The 16,586-nt window shown below is 52.0% G+C and overlaps 8 protein-coding genes across 8 annotated transcripts; 4 read left to right on the forward strand and 4 right to left on the reverse strand.

The window, feature by feature from the left end:
* Window positions 1-332: 332 nt before the first annotated feature.
* PtrM4_031480 (putative mitochondrial ribosomal protein) lies at window positions 333-1,970 on the reverse strand (the record flags this gene model as incomplete). The annotated part of the gene is made up of 2 exons (XM_066103970.1): window positions 333-1,129; window positions 1,409-1,970. 2 exons carry the CDS (start codon window positions 1,968-1,970, stop codon window positions 333-335), a joined length of 1,359 nt encoding a protein of 452 aa, XP_065966172.1.
* Window positions 1,971-2,060: 90 nt separating this feature from the next.
* Window positions 2,061-2,829, forward strand: PtrM4_031490 (RRS1, protein involved in ribosome biogenesis; the record flags this gene model as incomplete). The annotated part of the gene is made up of 2 exons (XM_001938992.2): window positions 2,061-2,224; window positions 2,283-2,829. 2 exons carry the CDS (start codon window positions 2,061-2,063, stop codon window positions 2,827-2,829), a joined length of 711 nt encoding a protein of 236 aa, XP_001939027.2.
* A 959-nt stretch (window positions 2,830-3,788) lies between these two features.
* On the forward strand, window positions 3,789-5,500 carry PtrM4_031500 (uncharacterized protein; the record flags this gene model as incomplete). The annotated part of the gene is made up of 4 exons (XM_066103971.1): window positions 3,789-3,941; window positions 4,012-4,329; window positions 4,388-4,594; window positions 4,649-5,500. 4 exons carry the CDS (start codon window positions 3,789-3,791, stop codon window positions 5,498-5,500), a joined length of 1,530 nt encoding a protein of 509 aa, XP_065966173.1.
* An 846-nt stretch (window positions 5,501-6,346) lies between these two features.
* On the forward strand, window positions 6,347-7,930 carry PtrM4_031510 (uncharacterized protein; the record flags this gene model as incomplete). The annotated part of the gene is made up of 2 exons (XM_001938994.1): window positions 6,347-6,458; window positions 6,504-7,930. 2 exons carry the CDS (start codon window positions 6,347-6,349, stop codon window positions 7,928-7,930), a joined length of 1,539 nt encoding a protein of 512 aa, XP_001939029.1.
* A 180-nt stretch (window positions 7,931-8,110) lies between these two features.
* PtrM4_031520 (AraJ, Arabinose efflux permease) lies at window positions 8,111-9,790 on the reverse strand (the record flags this gene model as incomplete). The annotated part of the gene is made up of 1 exon (XM_001938995.1): window positions 8,111-9,790. The coding sequence occupies one exon, from the start codon at window positions 9,788-9,790 to the stop codon at window positions 8,111-8,113; it is 1,680 nt and encodes a 559-aa protein (XP_001939030.1).
* A 1,122-nt stretch (window positions 9,791-10,912) lies between these two features.
* On the forward strand, window positions 10,913-12,782 carry PtrM4_031530 (alpha-glucosidase; the record flags this gene model as incomplete). Its single annotated transcript, XM_001938996.2, has 3 exons — window positions 10,913-11,242; window positions 11,302-11,841; window positions 11,913-12,782. 3 exons carry the CDS (start codon window positions 10,913-10,915, stop codon window positions 12,780-12,782), a joined length of 1,740 nt encoding a protein of 579 aa, XP_001939031.1.
* An 873-nt stretch (window positions 12,783-13,655) lies between these two features.
* On the reverse strand, window positions 13,656-14,670 carry PtrM4_031540 (uncharacterized protein; the record flags this gene model as incomplete). Its single annotated transcript, XM_066103972.1, has 2 exons — window positions 13,656-14,556; window positions 14,609-14,670. The coding sequence occupies 2 exons, from the start codon at window positions 14,668-14,670 to the stop codon at window positions 13,656-13,658; spliced, it is 963 nt and encodes a 320-aa protein (XP_065966174.1).
* Window positions 14,671-15,857: 1,187 nt separating this feature from the next.
* PtrM4_031550 (uncharacterized protein) lies at window positions 15,858-16,220 on the reverse strand (the record flags this gene model as incomplete). Its single annotated transcript, XM_066103973.1, has 1 exon — window positions 15,858-16,220. The coding sequence occupies one exon, from the start codon at window positions 16,218-16,220 to the stop codon at window positions 15,858-15,860; it is 363 nt and encodes a 120-aa protein (XP_065966175.1).
* Window positions 16,221-16,586: the final 366 nt, after the last annotated feature.

Below are 16,586 nucleotides of genomic sequence, written 5' to 3' on the forward strand. Positions count from 1 at the left end.
AGACGCAGGAAGTTGGCATAATTGGCGGCATCACGATTACGGTGAGACTAATGGACCAGCAATAAGTATTGTGACTTAAACGTGTTATTTTGCAGCATCATCCCCTTAGCGATAGGCCGGTTTTCTTCATTCATCCGTGCCGGACGGCCGAGGTCATGGAAGCTAGCATGGGAGAAAAGACGTGTATTACTGCCCAAGAGTATTTGATGGTTTGGATAGGGGCACTAGGGAGGAGTGTGGGGCTCGAGGTGCCTTTGCGTCTGGCTCAAGTCATGTTGAGGTGAAGGATTGATGAGGACGGGTCTACAGGATGGGTAACAGCTATCATACAACTACAGTCGCATGCGCACACTTGCCTTTTCCAGCTCGCCAATGTTACCCATGCCTGCCAAGCTCCATTTCTCCGTCACAAAGCCCTGATTGACTTTGTGGCGGAGCATGCCACTCTCGGCATAGTATTCCATTATAGACCTGGCCTCTTCCTTGCTGAGGCCGCCGACGTTGATGATGTCGAAATTGTAGGATTCGCCGGGCAGGTCTCGGAGGGCGTCCATGACACGCGAATCTACCTTTTTGTACGGATTCCATTGTGGCATGTCTCCTGACGTTTGACGCGCTCGTGCTGCTTGGATGCAAAAGTCTAGGGCAGGAGACGTGGGTGAGTTGGACTGTGAGGTGGCGGCAATTACCATGCCGCCGTTGGGGAGCTCCTTCTGGCCTGAGAGGTGTTGGACAAAGTGGTCGACCAGGGTCAGATCATGGGCGTGGATAGGCTTGACCTCAGCAGACATGTATTCCGAGTGGCGCATAATGTGAGAGAGGCCGTCGAGGGCCAGCAGAACTGGCGGACGGCCAGGCACGGACAGCTCGTTCCAGAGCGCAACGAAGACTGGCCATGAGGCCTCGGGGTTGGCCATTCCGAGCGCGACTAGATCTCCTAACGTAGCGGCAGGCGGAAGCGGCAGAGGCAGGTCAGGCTTTGTGCTCACTTTGGTGGCGTGGAGAAATGCTCGATTGGACTTTAGCATCTGCTGCAGCAGGTTGGCTGTGTAAGTATCTTGGGTGTATTGCATTGGCTGTGAATTGGGAAGGGGAGCATAATCAGTGTGGGCATTGACCAGGTCTTGAGCTACAACGTGTTAGTGAAGGTGCCGTGTGCCAGCTGGGCCGTCGTTACCTTCTGGGAGGTTGATGACGAACCAGTCGCGCAAGAAAGCCATGGCCAAGCCCTGGAGCAGCAGCGTACTCTTTCCGCTCGCACGCTCGCCACACAATATCCTCCGTATCGTCTTCTTCTTCTTCTTCTGCTGCTGCTGCTCGTTGGTTGCTGAGTCTTCGATGTCGGAGAACAAGCGGGCCAGTTGTATGGCTTCCCTCCTCATCAGCACGGCCGGGCGGCGGAACAGACTCCATGCTTGGTTTGGCTTGAAGGCATCGACGGCCCTCAGCGCATCCACGACGTGCTCTTGAGGCAGGCCCATGACTTTTCCCTCATTCTTCTCGCTGAGAACGTTTGCCTTGTCGAGATCCTGCAGTGACGAGACGTGCAGTGCATTGTCGTTGCTGAGGATGATGCGCTTGCGGAGCGCCTTCCTCTCTCCCTGGCCGGGCCGCTTGCCCGCGTCGCCTCCTGGTGTCGACTTGCCCTTTTTCGTGTTCAGAGACTTGATGCCCTTTTTCGGCGCGGCCGTCATGCCCTTTTTCTTGACTACGGCGGCATAGCGGGTGGCCGATGTGGAAAGGCAAGCGGTTCCTATTTGCGGTCGCAGCAGGCGGGGCACATGTGGGCTGCAACCATGAGCACTGGCATCAAGCGACAGCTGTGACAAGGTGCGTAGGCATATGGAAGGCGGCATATCTGCCCAGTGCTCAATTGGTCGAGTTGTGTGGTTGTTTAGCTTGCTTGGATGGCCAGAGAGGTGCGCCTGTCGATTTCTGCCCTGGACCAGGCCTCGGAGGTCCGCCGTCATGGTGCACGGACGCCGACTTGTCCAAAAATTATTCTCTGCCTGCAACAGATCGCGACTGGCTTTGTACAATCTGCACGACAAAGCGCAAAAATGTCCGACACTGAAATGGACCGAGGTGTCGCCCTGGCTTTGACTTCGCCAACTCAGTCACAGCTTGCCGACGAGATCAATGGAGGTGCCATGGACGTAACGTCGCCGCTGCTCATGAATGGCGCCGCCGCATCCGTCGCAGACTCGACCGTTTCCAGCCGCCTGTAGGTCGCATCTCACTCACTTGCCCACACCGCATGCTTACTGACCGTCTTGAAATAGACCCGTTAGCGTGAACAAGCCCACGCCTTTCACTTTTGATCTGGGCAACCTGCTTGCAAACGACCCAAACCCCGTCCCCGCTGGCGCCGACGAAGGAGCTCTCGCCGCCACTGCCCGTGACGCCGCCCAGGCCCTCATCAACCAGCTCCTCTCTACATGCGAAATAAAGTCAAATTCGGATGGCGTACATCTTGTTCTCCCCGCACCGTCAACGCCCCTGCCGCGTGAGAAGCCGATTCCCGCTGCAAAGGAGCCCACCAAGTGGGAGCGCTTCGCTGCCAAGAAGGGTATCAAGGACAAGAAACGTGATGGCAACTTGGTTTACGACGATGCGACGGGTGAATGGGTCCCCAAGTGGGGCTACAAGGGCAAGAACAAACATGGCGAGACCGAGTGGCTGGTCGAGGTTGATGAGAAGAAGGAAGCTGCGACAGGCGAGGCCCATGACCAGCGCGCGGATAGTCGCAAGGAACGCAAGGAGAGGATTAGGCGCAACGAGAGGAAACAGCGTGCAAACGACGTCAAGTCTCGCAAGACTGCTGTATGAGATGAACCACATGAGCTTTGCTTAAGCTAGGCACTGTCTAGCCAACCCTCGGACCTTATCATGTATGTATTCACCTTCGTGCGCATACGCACTTTTATCAGCCACTCCATCTCAATCAGGCCAACATAGCAGCCGAGTCTTGCAGCATAGCCTGTCATGCATGTCTCCGCTGTCTGGTGTGTTGGACATTGCACGTGCAGCATGCAAAGCAAAACCCGCACAACCAAATCACATCGGCAAATGTTGAGAGATAGGCAAGCTGCAACACACACACATCATATAGCTTCCTGCGATATCCTGATCTGGAAATTATATCGACATGTCTACTGTTTCTCATACACAATTTGTTGCAACATGGAAAATACTTGTGAAATACATCTGTTGTCTAGCAAGCGTCCATGTGTAGTTTACGTGTAAATGCAAACCTAGATATTTGTACCCCCTAGTCGTCACAAGACTTAACAAGCAATAACTATGCTCCACTCTCATGCGCTTACGGAAGCTTAGCCGTACCCCACCCCCACCTCTGCTCGCATGCCCGCTTCTATTAGTTTCCCCGCAGACACTCAACCACTAAATGTTGAGACTGACGTTACTGCACACTATGTATTCACTCCTCTGCCGCCGAAAGTCAGCTTGTCAGCTAAACCGGCTGGATACTATGTAGTCACTAACCAAGGCATCTGCAACCGCCTGGAATTGTGTGGTGGATAGATCCCTGATTGACTTAGGCAGGATGCCGTTACTGCCACCCTCGTCATAACGAGCTTCGCGAGTGGGGATTGCCCATGCCGAATTATACGCCATCCGATTAACCTCGGGAGATGCGTCTTTTAAAACGTGCACCGTCGACTGGCTTTACACCGACTTTTATCCCTCTGTTCTTGTTTGCTTTTTGCTGTCTTGCTCTTTAGCATTAAATCAGCCTAGTCCACCAGTCCGCCATCTTGCCACTGACAATGGCTTCGGCAATGGAGCCACCGCCTGTCGATAAGGCGAGCGAAGAGAAGATGATTGGTAACGAGAAACTCGAAACATCAAATCACATACACACCATCGAGAACCTTCCCGATCCCGACGCTGGGCTCAGTGAGGAAGAACGTGCAGCGCATGTATGTTATTTACCCGTCCAAGCTGACATGTCCCTGTCGCTGTATCCGGGGAGCTAATACCAGTAACTAGGACAAAGTGCTTCTCCATAAACTCGACTGGCAGCTTATACCATGGCTATCATTCCTGTACCTGATATCCTTCCTGGATCGTACAAACATTGGCAATGCCAAGGTCGACGGCTTACAGCAAGACCTCCAAATGACCGATGGGCAGTACAATGCCAGTTTGACAATCTTCTTCGTCAGTTACTCCGTGTTCGAGCCGCTGACAAACGTGCTTCTCAAGAAATTGCGACCAAGTGTGTTCTTGCCCATCATCATGATACTGTGGGGGATTTGCATGACGTGCATGGGGCTAGTGCATAATTATGCTGGCTTGATGACGGCTGTAAGTTTATCAAGCAGAGCAAACCAAGTTGTTGGAATCAGTTGTTGACCTTGTTCAGCGGTGGTGGCTAGGTGTGGCCGAGGCCGGATTGTTTCCGGGCGTCAACTATTACCTGAGCTGTTGGTACAAACGCTCAGAGTTTGGAATTCGAGCTGCCATCTTTTTCTCCGCTGCGGCCTTGGCAGGATCCTTTGGAGGCCTCCTCGCCGCGGGAATTGCGCAGATGGCGGGCGTGGGAGGGAAACCCGGTTGGGCTTGGATCTTTGTAAGTGGCAGCCAACTAGACTGCAACAATGACAATATACTCACAATCATACAGATCCTCGAGGGGCTCGTGACTATCGTCGTGGGCATCGCCAGCTATTGGATGGTTCACGATTTCCCTGCTGAAGCTACCTTTCTCTCTCCAGATGATCGAGCCCGCGTCCTGCGCCGCCTGAGAGCCGACAAACAAGCCTCTGCCTCGCATGAGGACTTTCAGATGAAATACTTTTGGCAGTCGGCTACAGACTGGAAAACGCTCATGTTCGCCATCATCTACATGGGTGCAGATGGCTCGCTTTATGCCTTCAGTCTCTTTCTCCCATCCATCATTTCAGGAATGGGCTACAAGTCGACGACAGCAAACTTGCTGTCTGTACCTCCGTATGCCGTGGCAGCAGTTGTGACAGTGGTCGTAGGGTACATTGCTGATCGCACCCAACAACGTGGATATTGCAACATGGCCGTCTCCATCTTTGGTATCGTAGGCTTTGCCATGCTCATTGGCTCTGGAAGCCCCAACGTGCAATACGCAGGTACGTTTCTAGGAGCTGTAGGCATTTACCCCACAATCGCGAATACAGTCACCTGGGCAGCCAACAACGTTGAGGGTGTCTACAAACGAGGCGTCACGCTTGGATTTGTCATTGGATGGGGCAATATTAATGGCGTGGTATCGTCCAATATTTACCGGAGCAAGGACAGGCCGAGGTATTTTCTGGGCCATGGTGTTGTGTTGGCGTATTTGTCGCTTTGGTTGTTAGGGGGCAGTATTGCAACAAGGATCTTGTTAGCCAGAGAGAATGAAAAGAGAATGCAGGGGCTCCGGGACGCTTGGGCCGAGGGCAAGAGTGAACAGGAGGTTGGAGAGATGGGTGATCGGCGGCCGGACTTTTTGTATACGCTGTAACTGTTCATTGCGTTGAACAAGGGGTAGGAGATTAGCGGAAAAGGTGTGCAGATGGAGAATCTCGGTCAAGTAAGACTTTGACAAGCTTCGTTGCCTTCTCCTGGGTGTCGCTTGGCACGACTGATGGCGTTGGTTCACACAAGGTCGTATAAGTCGCGTCTGTGCTGTGTAGGTAATAAGGCCGATGATTCTAGAACGCAAATACGTAGGTAGGTGCATGCACGCGAACACGTCTACTGCCCTGATAGTAAATCCACAAGCCACAGGAATCGTTCAGGGAGGACACAGACTTGTGTGTGGCACATGGTTGCTCCAGAAGATGTGTACTGTAGCAGGCCGTGGCCAACTCGACCCGTAGTCTAGTGACTACGCCATGCCTCGTTGTCGATCATGATCATGGAACGGCCTGGTTCACGATTCAGGTACACGCATACAGTCGCTCCGATTTCATACTGCACTATTCCTACCTGCCTCTTTTCCCGACGTTAACTCAGCCCAGTTTGCAGGCGATCCGGAATAGGAACACTGCGCCGGCGTTAGCGCGTTCTCCGCATTTCTTCTTCGTCCCGCCCGCCCCCGGATCTTCTGAACATGCCGACACCGAGGGTTCAATACAAGACCACCAAGATGCACACAACAGGACCCACCACAATGGACCAGCAAGCACAGAAAAGAGTATCCAAAGCATGCGATGCATGCAAACGAAGAAAAGTGCGGTGCAATGGGCAGGCACGCTGTCAACAGTGCGCACATCTCGGTCTCCGATGTATCTATTCACCGTCTAGCAAGCAACGGTCTCAGGGCAAGAGAGGTCACATCATCTCCGAATTCAGGAATCAAACGTCCATGTCGCCAAAGACTTCGCCTCCCATACTAGCAGCACGTCCAGGCAAAGGCAACTCTCAGCCGCCATACAGTCCTGTCTCGCCAACGGTTGGGCGTGATGGAGGCGAGCCTAGTATGTCACCATGAAAACCTCAGCAACGTGCTGACCGCAGGGTAGTATCTCCCGCCTCTTTCTCTACACTCGAGTACGACAAGGCGTTCTTTCTCGGTCTCATTCCAGACTACGTCGAGGGTGTGTATCCCGTGCAGCCAGTCATTACTGAATATGAGCTCAGGCAGTATATTGAGGTCATGGACACGGACCAAGATATTCATTCCTTCATCTACGCGTTTGGCGCATGTACGCTAAACCTTACGCGCTACGGCAGCCGCAGAACAGCAGAAATCGTCCAGACCATCGAGCATCTAATGGACCACTCAATCCAAAGCATGAAGCGAGCTCATAAGCACTTTCACTTCTCCGTCATGCGGGCCATGCAGTCCATGTTCATACACAACTGCCTCATGAGTATCAATGGACCTGACGCCGCCTTCTACTACATCCGCGAAGCCATTTCCATAATTCAATTGCTGCGTATAGACAATCCGGAAAACGCTGCAAAGCTGTCGCCTCCGGAGCGATCTCGAAGACAACGTTTATACTGGCAAGCTTACATTCATGAACGCTTCCTGGCTATCTTAGACTATCGGCGCGCCATCCTACCACCGCTCTATACATTGCCCGAAAATGAAGGCACAATTCCAATCCAGATTCACGAAGGCTTCACCCAAATTATCAAACTCTTCCAGATGCTCGATCCCGAGTTCCTCGGGAGCTGGCTTGATTCGCAAGGAGGAGGCGTTACCAGCACCTGGGTCGAAGCTAAATCGCGAGAGCTTGAAGGCGATCCCGAAGCCGACGCTCAAGAGCTAGCCATGCTATCCATGATGCAGCGTGCCGATCTGACCATTACACGAGAATGGCTGCGCACACTGGTTTGGCGTCTCGCCATGAGCCAAACGCTCCTGTCAACACGGTCGTCTAAAGAATGCCTATCCCTCCTCTTTCCTATTAGGCTTTCCCAAACACTCCGTCAGCACGTGTCCAGCATGTCTCGCCACGACATTGAAGTCCACGGCAGCAGCATTACACAGAAGCTTTTTGAAATCACAGACACAATTGCCGACGTTCTTATTCATGTCCCTGCCGCGACACTCGAAGAAACAGCCCTCCGCATCGACGACTTTCTATTTATTCTTGACTTTGTACTGCTTTTTCCGCACCTCGATCAGACGCGTCGCGGGATCCTGCTGGAAAAGCTAGAAAGACTGCAGACCATGTTTCCAGAGGCTCTTAGTAATGCCAGTTCGCCGAATTTGCCCTTGGAGCTGCAAAGTCCAGGGGGCGCTAACGACCCTTGGTCCCAGGTGGCGCAGTCGAAAACTGCGGCGGGGCTGCAAGGGTTGGCCGAGGGAGCGGTAACAATGCAAGCCAAAGTACAGACACAGAATCAGGAGGCGCAGGCAAAAAATGGGAAACTAGCTACATGGAATGATATTTCGAAGCGTTTGTCCATGCAGGTTGCTACATTTGAGCATGCCTAGGGTCGTGCTTTTTAGAACAGGTGTTTTAGACTTGTGGGTATTCGATCCAACGTACACTGCTACACATGTTCTAGAGCAACCATGTGCCACACACAAGTCTTATGCGGCCAAAGTATACATGTCTCATTCAACGGAATACGCACAATCTGGAGTAGCAAACATATTCTTCTATTGAAAAGTCTAGATAGCATCTTTCGAGCTAACCTGCTCCAGATGTGTGGAAACGCCCTTCTTATCCGCATATATGCTGTCCCTGTCACTGCCTCCAAATCCGTCTACTACTGTCGTCCTAAACTTGCGTGCAGGAACGCGTCTCTCGAACAAGACGTCCAACTCACCATAGGTCCGCCCCTTGGGTTCCGGCAGTCTGAACAGCGCCCACAAAAAACAGCAAAAGCAGGTTCCGGCATAGAAGAAGCCGCTCTTGGCACCCCAGTTCCATGCACCGGGATTTAGCATACGCGGAGTGATGACGTTGCCAATGATGGAGCCGAGATTGTAAAAGTTGCGCGCCAGCACAACGGTTTTCTGGCGCAAACGCGTCGACGGAATCTCGGCGACGATGGAATAACACACAGGGCCGACAGTGCAGTTGTATGCTGCAGCAAAGAGAAGAAGCATGCTGCCAATGCCCCATTGTGCGCTAACGTTGCCCTTGTGGATGGTGCCCAGGCCGCCGATGATGCAGAGCAGAATGACCATTACGAGATCACCTACTACGTACAAGGTGCGGCGGCCGATGCGCTGGATGAGGATCCAAGCTACCATTACGCCTACGCCACCGATTGCATATTGGCCTAAGCTCATGGAGAAGGCATCTGAGTCGCTGAGGCCGGCTTGCTGGAAGAAATAGGTGCTGTAGCCGATAAGGCCAGCGCCGCAGAAGGCCTGTGTGAACCATGCCATTGCTGCAATCTCGGTGCGGCGGAGGTCGGTTCCTTTGAAGCAATCCAGGTACGAGGTTCCTTCAGAGAGGGCCATTTCCATTGCGTTAGTGTGCCGCATCATGGCGATTGTTTCGTCGGCGTTGAAGTCTGGGAGCTTCTCGGGTGATGTCAACCGCATGAGCATCATCTTGGCCTCGTCGCAGCGGTCCTTGCGGACCAGCCACCAGGGCGATTCGGGGGCGAATGATATGCCAATCATTAAAGGAATGGGCCAAATCCATTGGAGCGCATACGGGATGCGGTATGCCCACTGATCCGGAACCTCGGCCACGCCCTTGAGAACGCCTGATGCGAGAAACTGGCCTATGACCCAGCAGAGATTGACATAAGTAGTGAGGATGGGACGAAGTGGAACGGGCACGACTTCTGCGGCATATGTACACGTCAGGGTCTGGAAGACTCCCCATGGAATACCGCAGAGAATGAGACCGCACAGAAGCATGACGATGTTCTGGGCAAAGAAGACGACGAAGATGAACAAGTTGACGGCGAACAGGGCGCCAATCATGGTTTTCTTGTATCCAAAGCGGTCCGCGATGATGCCGTTGAGTAGCAGGCCCGCGCATTCACCCACATAGGCACCGTTTGTAAGGCCGGCTTGCCAAGCTGCCGTAAGCTGCCAGTCGCCTCCAGGCAGCTCTACACCGAATTTCCGCTTGAAAGCAGGAACAGCCATGAGATTGGCAATCAGGACCTTGTCGAAGCCTTCCATGATGATGGCGGCGGAAAGCAGAACCGACCAGGCAATGGCTTTGGGGTATAGATCGATGCCCTGTCTCAACGTCATGTGCTGCTCTGACTGCGTCGCTTTGCTGGCATCATGGGCAACTTGTTTGAAGTCCGGAACGGCAAGCGAAAGGCGTCGGGCCTGCTCTAGGTCGACGGCGACGACGCTGCTATTACGGCGCGACATTGCTGTTCCGTCGACGACCACTGTCAAGCTAGAGTATCAAGACAAGCACTGGAAGTGGGCAACAAAAGATGTGGTAAAAGCTTCAGGGCGGAGGTCCAACCCAGCCGTCTGGTGGAGCGTAGGGTCGGTGGAGACTTGAAGCTCGGTGATGGTGTGGTGGATCCAAACGCGATACTTATACAACTTGACGACTTCAGCCACGCGACACCCATGTGGTAGTCTGAGCTCTAGTCAGGCCAGAAGCCGGGGATGCTAAAGCGCATCAATTGATGCGGGGATGGGGACACGACAATCTCATCTCACACGTTGAGCCGTCGTCTTTCCCCGACCTGCAAGCGACCGTGGAAGAGTGAGCTAGGCTGTAGTGGGAGAGTACCGCCGACGTGCTTGTGCCACGAGAAAACTCCGCCGATACTTGTCACGGCTTATGATTTGTACAAAGTCGGGCCGGTAGAAGGACGCACGGGCGCAGAGACCAAGGCAAAGGCGCAACAAAACATCCGGGCCTAACTTTTGGCCTGGTGTCTAGAGGCGACGGTGCGATTCCTTGTCAGCTCTTGCAAGCGCACTTGGTCGCTACTGGTTGCATGTCGGATCGTGGCCTTTTGGTTTTTTGATAGCGCACATTTCTCTCTCCCATGCGGCTGACATGCTGACTGTTTTCCCCGCATTTCCAGCTCCTCTAGTGCCTGGGGAAGAAGTGGCAATGGGCGTACGGCGGTGTCAGTCTTGGACAGATCATGACAAGTCCGGCACTTCTGAACGAAGCTTTCGTCTCCCCCAGAATCTGCAGATCGATGAAAAGGCCTGAGGAAGAGAGGCTCTCTATGCGGGCATGGTGATCGCAGTTGACCACATCTCGGATATGCAGCATTCGCTTCCCGGACCGACTTTAGACAAACCACCATCTTGCCGAGACTTTTTCCGAAACAGGCGACAAGCTCACAACGTGTAGTCGCGCCTCCAAGAACACGCATGACCTCTACATAGGATAGTCTATCAGGGTTATAAGAAAGCTACGCCGCCGTTGCAAGCCACCCATCTTGAAGCCACGCTTGTCCTTGTTGACGTTGTGCAACCCCGCCCATCTTAACACACGCACCCAGACCCTGCACCAACGCAATGACCGTCACGCAAAGGCCTTGGTGGAAGGATGGCGTCGTGTACCAGATATATCCCGCCAGTTTCAAGGACAGTAATGGTGATGGCATCGGTGACTTGAACGGCATCATCTCAGAGCTTGACTACATTCGCTCTATTGGTGTCGATGTCATTTGGATTTGTCCCATGTACGACTCTCCTCAAGTTGACATGGGATATGACATCCGAGACTATCAAGATGTGTACCGGCCGTATGGAACAGTGCAAGACATGGAGAGACTGATTGCCGAGACACACTCGCGAGGAATGAAGATCATATTAGATTTGGTCGTCAACCATACCTCAGACCAGGTAGGCTCCAAGTAGTCCATGTCTTCGGGGTGCAAGCATCCGTGGCTGACTTTGTTCAGCATAAATGGTTCTTGGAGTCGCGCTCCTCAAAGGACAATCCAAAACGTGACTGGTACATTTGGAAACCCGCTCGCTATGTTGACGGCGAGCGCAAACCCCCAAACAACTGGGTATCCAATTTCACTGGCAGTGTCTGGCAGTGGGATGAACACACTCAAGAGTATTACCTTCATCTCTTCTGCCCCGAGCAACCCGACCTCAACTGGGAGAATCCAGATACCCGACAGGCCATCTACAAATCAGCCATGGAATTTTGGCTGCAGCGCGGCGTCGACGGTTTCCGTGTCGATACAGTCAACATGTACAGCAAAGGAAATATGCTCGATGCGCCCATTACGGATCCGGGATCCGAATGGCAATTTGCTGGCTACCAGTACTGCAACGGACCGCGCATGGCCGAGTTCCTGAGCGAGATGAATCAGATCCTTGAAAAGTACAATGCCATGACTGTAGGCGAGTGTCCAAATACCCCTGACATGAAGCGAGTCCTGCAATACGTCTCGGCAAAAGAAAGACAACTCAACATGGTCTTTCAATTCGTAAGTTCCGTTTCCAATTGTTCTACTTGTCTACTTGTTCTTTCCCTTTACGCTAAATCGTTGCCTACTAGGATGTCGTCGACGTTGGCCAAGGACCCTACAAGTTCCAAACCACGCCCAAGAACTGGACACTCCCGGACTTCAAGCGCGCCATTGCGCGCACCCAAGACCTTGTCCGCCCACCTTCAGACGGCTGGACCACCGTCTTTCTCGAGAACCATGACCAAGCCCGTTCCATCACACGCTTCACCTCGGACGCGCCCGAGCACCGTGTTGCAGGTGGCAAAATGCTGGCACTCATGATGTGTGCACTTAGCGGCACACTATTCATCTACCAAGGCCAAGAAATCGGCATGATCAACTTTCCGCTAAGCTGGGATATGAATGAGTACAAAGACGTTGATTCTACAAATTACTACAAGATGGTCGCCGCACGAACAAAGAACGACTCAAAGGCACTTGAGGCGGCGCATCGCTCGCTGCAACATCTTGCCCGTGACCATGCACGTGTGCCAATGAGTTGGAGTACCGCGCCGCACAATGGATTCTCACCACCCGACGCAAGTGCAAAGCCTTGGATGCGGCCATTGGAAGACGCAAAAGTATGTAATGCAACACAGCAGCAGAGCGATAAGTCGTCCGTATTAGCTTTCTGGAAAACCATGCTGCAAATCAGGAAAGAGCATGCTGACCTTTTGGTACATGGTCAGTACGATGATTTGGCTGTGGATGATTTAGACATTTTTGTCTTTACCAAGACTTGGATGGGGACAAAAGTACTTTGTGTATGCAACTTCACAGACAGAGAAAGAGACATGGTAGTCCCCAAGAGCCTGGAGAGAGTGAAGAAAGAATTGCTAATGAGTAGTGTTGGAGGAGATGGAAGGTTCTCGGAGGAGCAGTTGCAGGCGTATGAAGGGCGAGTTTACATGCTAATCTAGATGGCCAGGTGCGTTCGCTATTAGCATCAAGGCAATTTTATTGTTCACGAGGTAGTTTATCTTTGAATTATATGTCATGTTCGGTATATCCCATGTGTTTGCCTGCACAATCGAAAGAGTAATGAGCATTCTGAAGGCACCCTGGTGACATGGAATACTTGGCAGACTAGTATACAAATGTCACTGTGGTCGCCAGACACGCCTATCAGGTGCTTACCCACTGTCAAGTACTCCATGTCACCCAGGTGGACGAGTCTTGTTCATTGTGTCCCTGGTAGTCATTTGTGCACTTCAAAACTCTCAACAATGTAGTATATCCATTCATCTCGTCACTAGACGTGTATACCAACGGCCTCAACACTCCAACTCGACGATGGCTGCACTGCTCCAGGGTATCTCCACACTGAGCATTCCCTTTTCGTCAATGTTCAATACCTCTTCCCTTGTAGCATTCGCCATCCTTACGGGCCTCCCCTCATCAAGCTCATAATCAAAACTATAGCCGTTCCAAGTAATTCCCGAAGTAGCGTCACTGCCCTCGGCCATGAGCCTTTGGACCTTGCCCTCGCCCTTGCAACAGCTGGGCAACTGAAACTTGTACGCATCTTTCGGCCTTGCAAAAGGTGTTGTAAAGTTATTGGCCGTCGTATTATAAGTATGAAGATCGACGACGAGCAGGCGAGTAAGAGTATTGTTGGTATATGCTGCGTATTGCGCTGCAGATTCTGTCGATGAATCCAAATGTGCAACGTGGAGACGAGTTGAAGGGGAGGGTTTGTGGAGGAAGGCGGCGACTGCTAGGTTACCATAGTAAGGGGGCTTGGTGCCGATAGTTGACAGGTTGGTCTGGATAGGTTGCCAGGATTGGTAACTTCATTGCAGCGTTAGTGAGGCATTAGACGGTGAAGTGTGTAAGCGTAGATGGGAGGGAGAGGAAATACGGTCGAAATAAACGTACCGGTAATTTGTCCCCTGATGCATGTGCGAGCGAGAAATGTTCTTGGAAGCAAGATACAGGTTCCAATCGACGCCCCACAATGCCGCGCCGAAACTGTTGCTTAATCCTGGGCGTCCCTGTCTAGCAAGAGAGTTATGCTCGCCCAGAATAAAGGGCAAGTCTGGATCCAGGGAAGTCCCTAGTTCCCTGATGCCTCGCGATACATTGAGCTGGGCATCCGCTTTGACAATGACGTTGCTGTGGTTCATCAATGTGCCTTGTAGCGTGATGCCCAGGTTTGTAGAAACGCCCATGTAGTTGTGCGAGGATACTATACCGACATTCCCATTCTTGTTAATACCCTGCTTCCATGCCTCTACTGGTCCTAGAGTGAAATAAGAGTCCACTCCTATGCCGGCAAAACTCGGCGCCATGAATTTTGAGCCGAAAAGGTCGGGGCATGCAGTCTTGACAGCTTGCTCGATGGTATTTGTGCCATTTATCCATTCGGATACATAGTCCGTCTCAGTCCAGTTATCACGACGGTAGCCTGAAGCGTGGAAGAGGTCAGGTTCGTTGCCGTATTCCCAAAAGTCGAGGTTGGACCCTATGGCCTTGCACGCGTACGGAACAGATGCCCAGGTTGCAGATCTTGCAGCACTGGAGTTGGCGCCCATGTTGAAGCCGTGGGTGAATTTGGTTCCGTTTGGCATGGTTTGATAAGACTCAAAAAACGATGGACCAATGGTAATGATGGTTGGGTAGTCGGCAGAGATATTGGGGCGGATGACACCGATAATACTGGTCTTTTGTGATTCATCAAAGATGGCGATGTCTCTGGACTTTAATTAGTCATGTTTACGTGTCGCTGTTAGGGAGTGGATATTACTGTGTATTGCCTCCAACGCGAGCAATAGGCATTGAACCTTGCAGTTTACCAATGTTGTTCATGAGGTTGTACGTGAAGTTATTTGGATGCGATAGATTCCCTGCAAGACACGACGATCAATTACGCCGTAAGATTCACAGAGGAGAGACTACAAATTACCAGCAAAGTCGGGCCATGACGACAGCTCGAACGAAAAGGAAACAAACGAGTCCAAAGGAATACCGGCATCTCCAGGAACAGACTCGGAGATTACAATTGGCTTAGATTGAGTAGAAATATGAGTAGCCTCTGCTTTCAACGAAGCGACGAAACCCCAGAGGAGGAGGGAGCGGCTCCCAGTAGGTATCATAATGAAATCTGTGCCTTGACTTTCTTCCAGCTGGCCATGCCGTCCATTTTATACAGGCCGTCGGCAACTGAACGTCGGGAAAGAATAGTATGCAAAATTTTCGAGGCTGATCTTGTCCATGTTTCTGCATGCATAGCCCGATGAGATGCGATGAAAAGTGGAGAAAGACGTCTGGGGTGCAATGCAGGAAACGCGGGGTAAGTGATGCCGATATTCGGAATTGGAGCCACATCCCGATGGCGAGGCAGGGATAATGCATTTAGTGTGCTCAGGTGAAGAGAAGACGATTAGCCCGAATCGATCATACGGTAGATATCATCCGGCGAAAGCTGCTCAACAAAGACTGTTCATTGACGTTAGCTGCCAATGCACACACAAGCATTTGTTTCTCATACCTATTATTCTGCATTGAAACTGTCAAAGGCTATAGACTGAACGGAGCAAAAGCAATGAATTGTAACCTAAATTTCCTGGGATTACTCGAGTGTATGTGGAGGGGATCATGCATGGACACATCTGAGCTAGCTGCTCTCTGACAAGTCAAACGCTTCCAGTGGATGAGGCCGAATATGGTTACTCTGGATAGAATTCCCATCAGATTCCCATCAGCGCACCGTATCCTTCCGAATATGTCGTCGATCAAAGTATCGCATGGATGCTTCGAGTCTGCGTTTGATGCTTAGCTCTACAGCCGCACCATCAGGGTCGTGACGGTAGGACTCAACGTCTCCGATGTAAAAGTACATGGGTTCCCTTTCGTCCGTCTCGCTGCGCAAACAAAGCAGTTGGCCAAACAAGATGCTGGATCCTACTACACTCGCACGCTGTGTCAGTCCACAACGACGGCACGAACGGCAATATCTACTGAAGTCAATATTTTGCTGTTGGATGAAGCGGTCCTCAAGAATCTCCTTTTGCGATACAAGGTATCGATGTGAGGACTTCAGACGTGGTGTCGTACGGGGACATGATGTGTTCACATCCTTGGCATACTAGGTACTTGAAGGGGTAACTGCCCTGGTAGTGGATCAAGTGGTTTTCAAAACCACATCCGCAGATCCAGATGCCATGGCCGGGATCGGTGCGAACTTTGGGATAGCTGAAAGCATCCCAGGGCTCTTCGGCAGGCTGAGCGGCATCAAGCTGCTCTTGAAGTGTTGGTCGGATTGGTTCTGGTGTCTTGGGACGGCTGTGGTGGACAAAGGCGGAAGTGGCCTTTGTCAAATTGGAGAGCGAGACGCGCTTGGAAATTGTCTGAGTCATGGTATTGATGAGCAAACAAAAAAGTGCTGTGGAGTTGTGCTTTGAGTGGGGAACAAAGGCGGGGAGTGATATAGGACGGTGGAGTGAGCTGTGCGCTGCATGGCCAGCTCACTTTGTGCGTTGTGTGGGTACATGAGAAAGAGCATTGTACACAAGGTTTCTACATGGGAATCAAGTCATGTAAAATTGATGCGATGATGCATTTGATGGTGTGTCATCCGGTGCTGATGTGTATGGAGGGTTGATGGCAAGAGAGAACGGGTAGGCGTACGGACCACGCGGCGCTAGTTGCTGACACGAAAGCCCAAGGTTATGGGACCACGGGTCCTCAACTTGAGCGCTCACGTGCATTGCAACCAACAACCA

The sequence above is a fragment of the Pyrenophora tritici-repentis genome, chromosome 1, assembly GCF_003171515.1.
Source record: "Pyrenophora tritici-repentis strain M4 chromosome 1, whole genome shotgun sequence".
In the NCBI taxonomy this organism is placed as follows: domain Eukaryota; kingdom Fungi; phylum Ascomycota; class Dothideomycetes; order Pleosporales; family Pleosporaceae; genus Pyrenophora; species Pyrenophora tritici-repentis.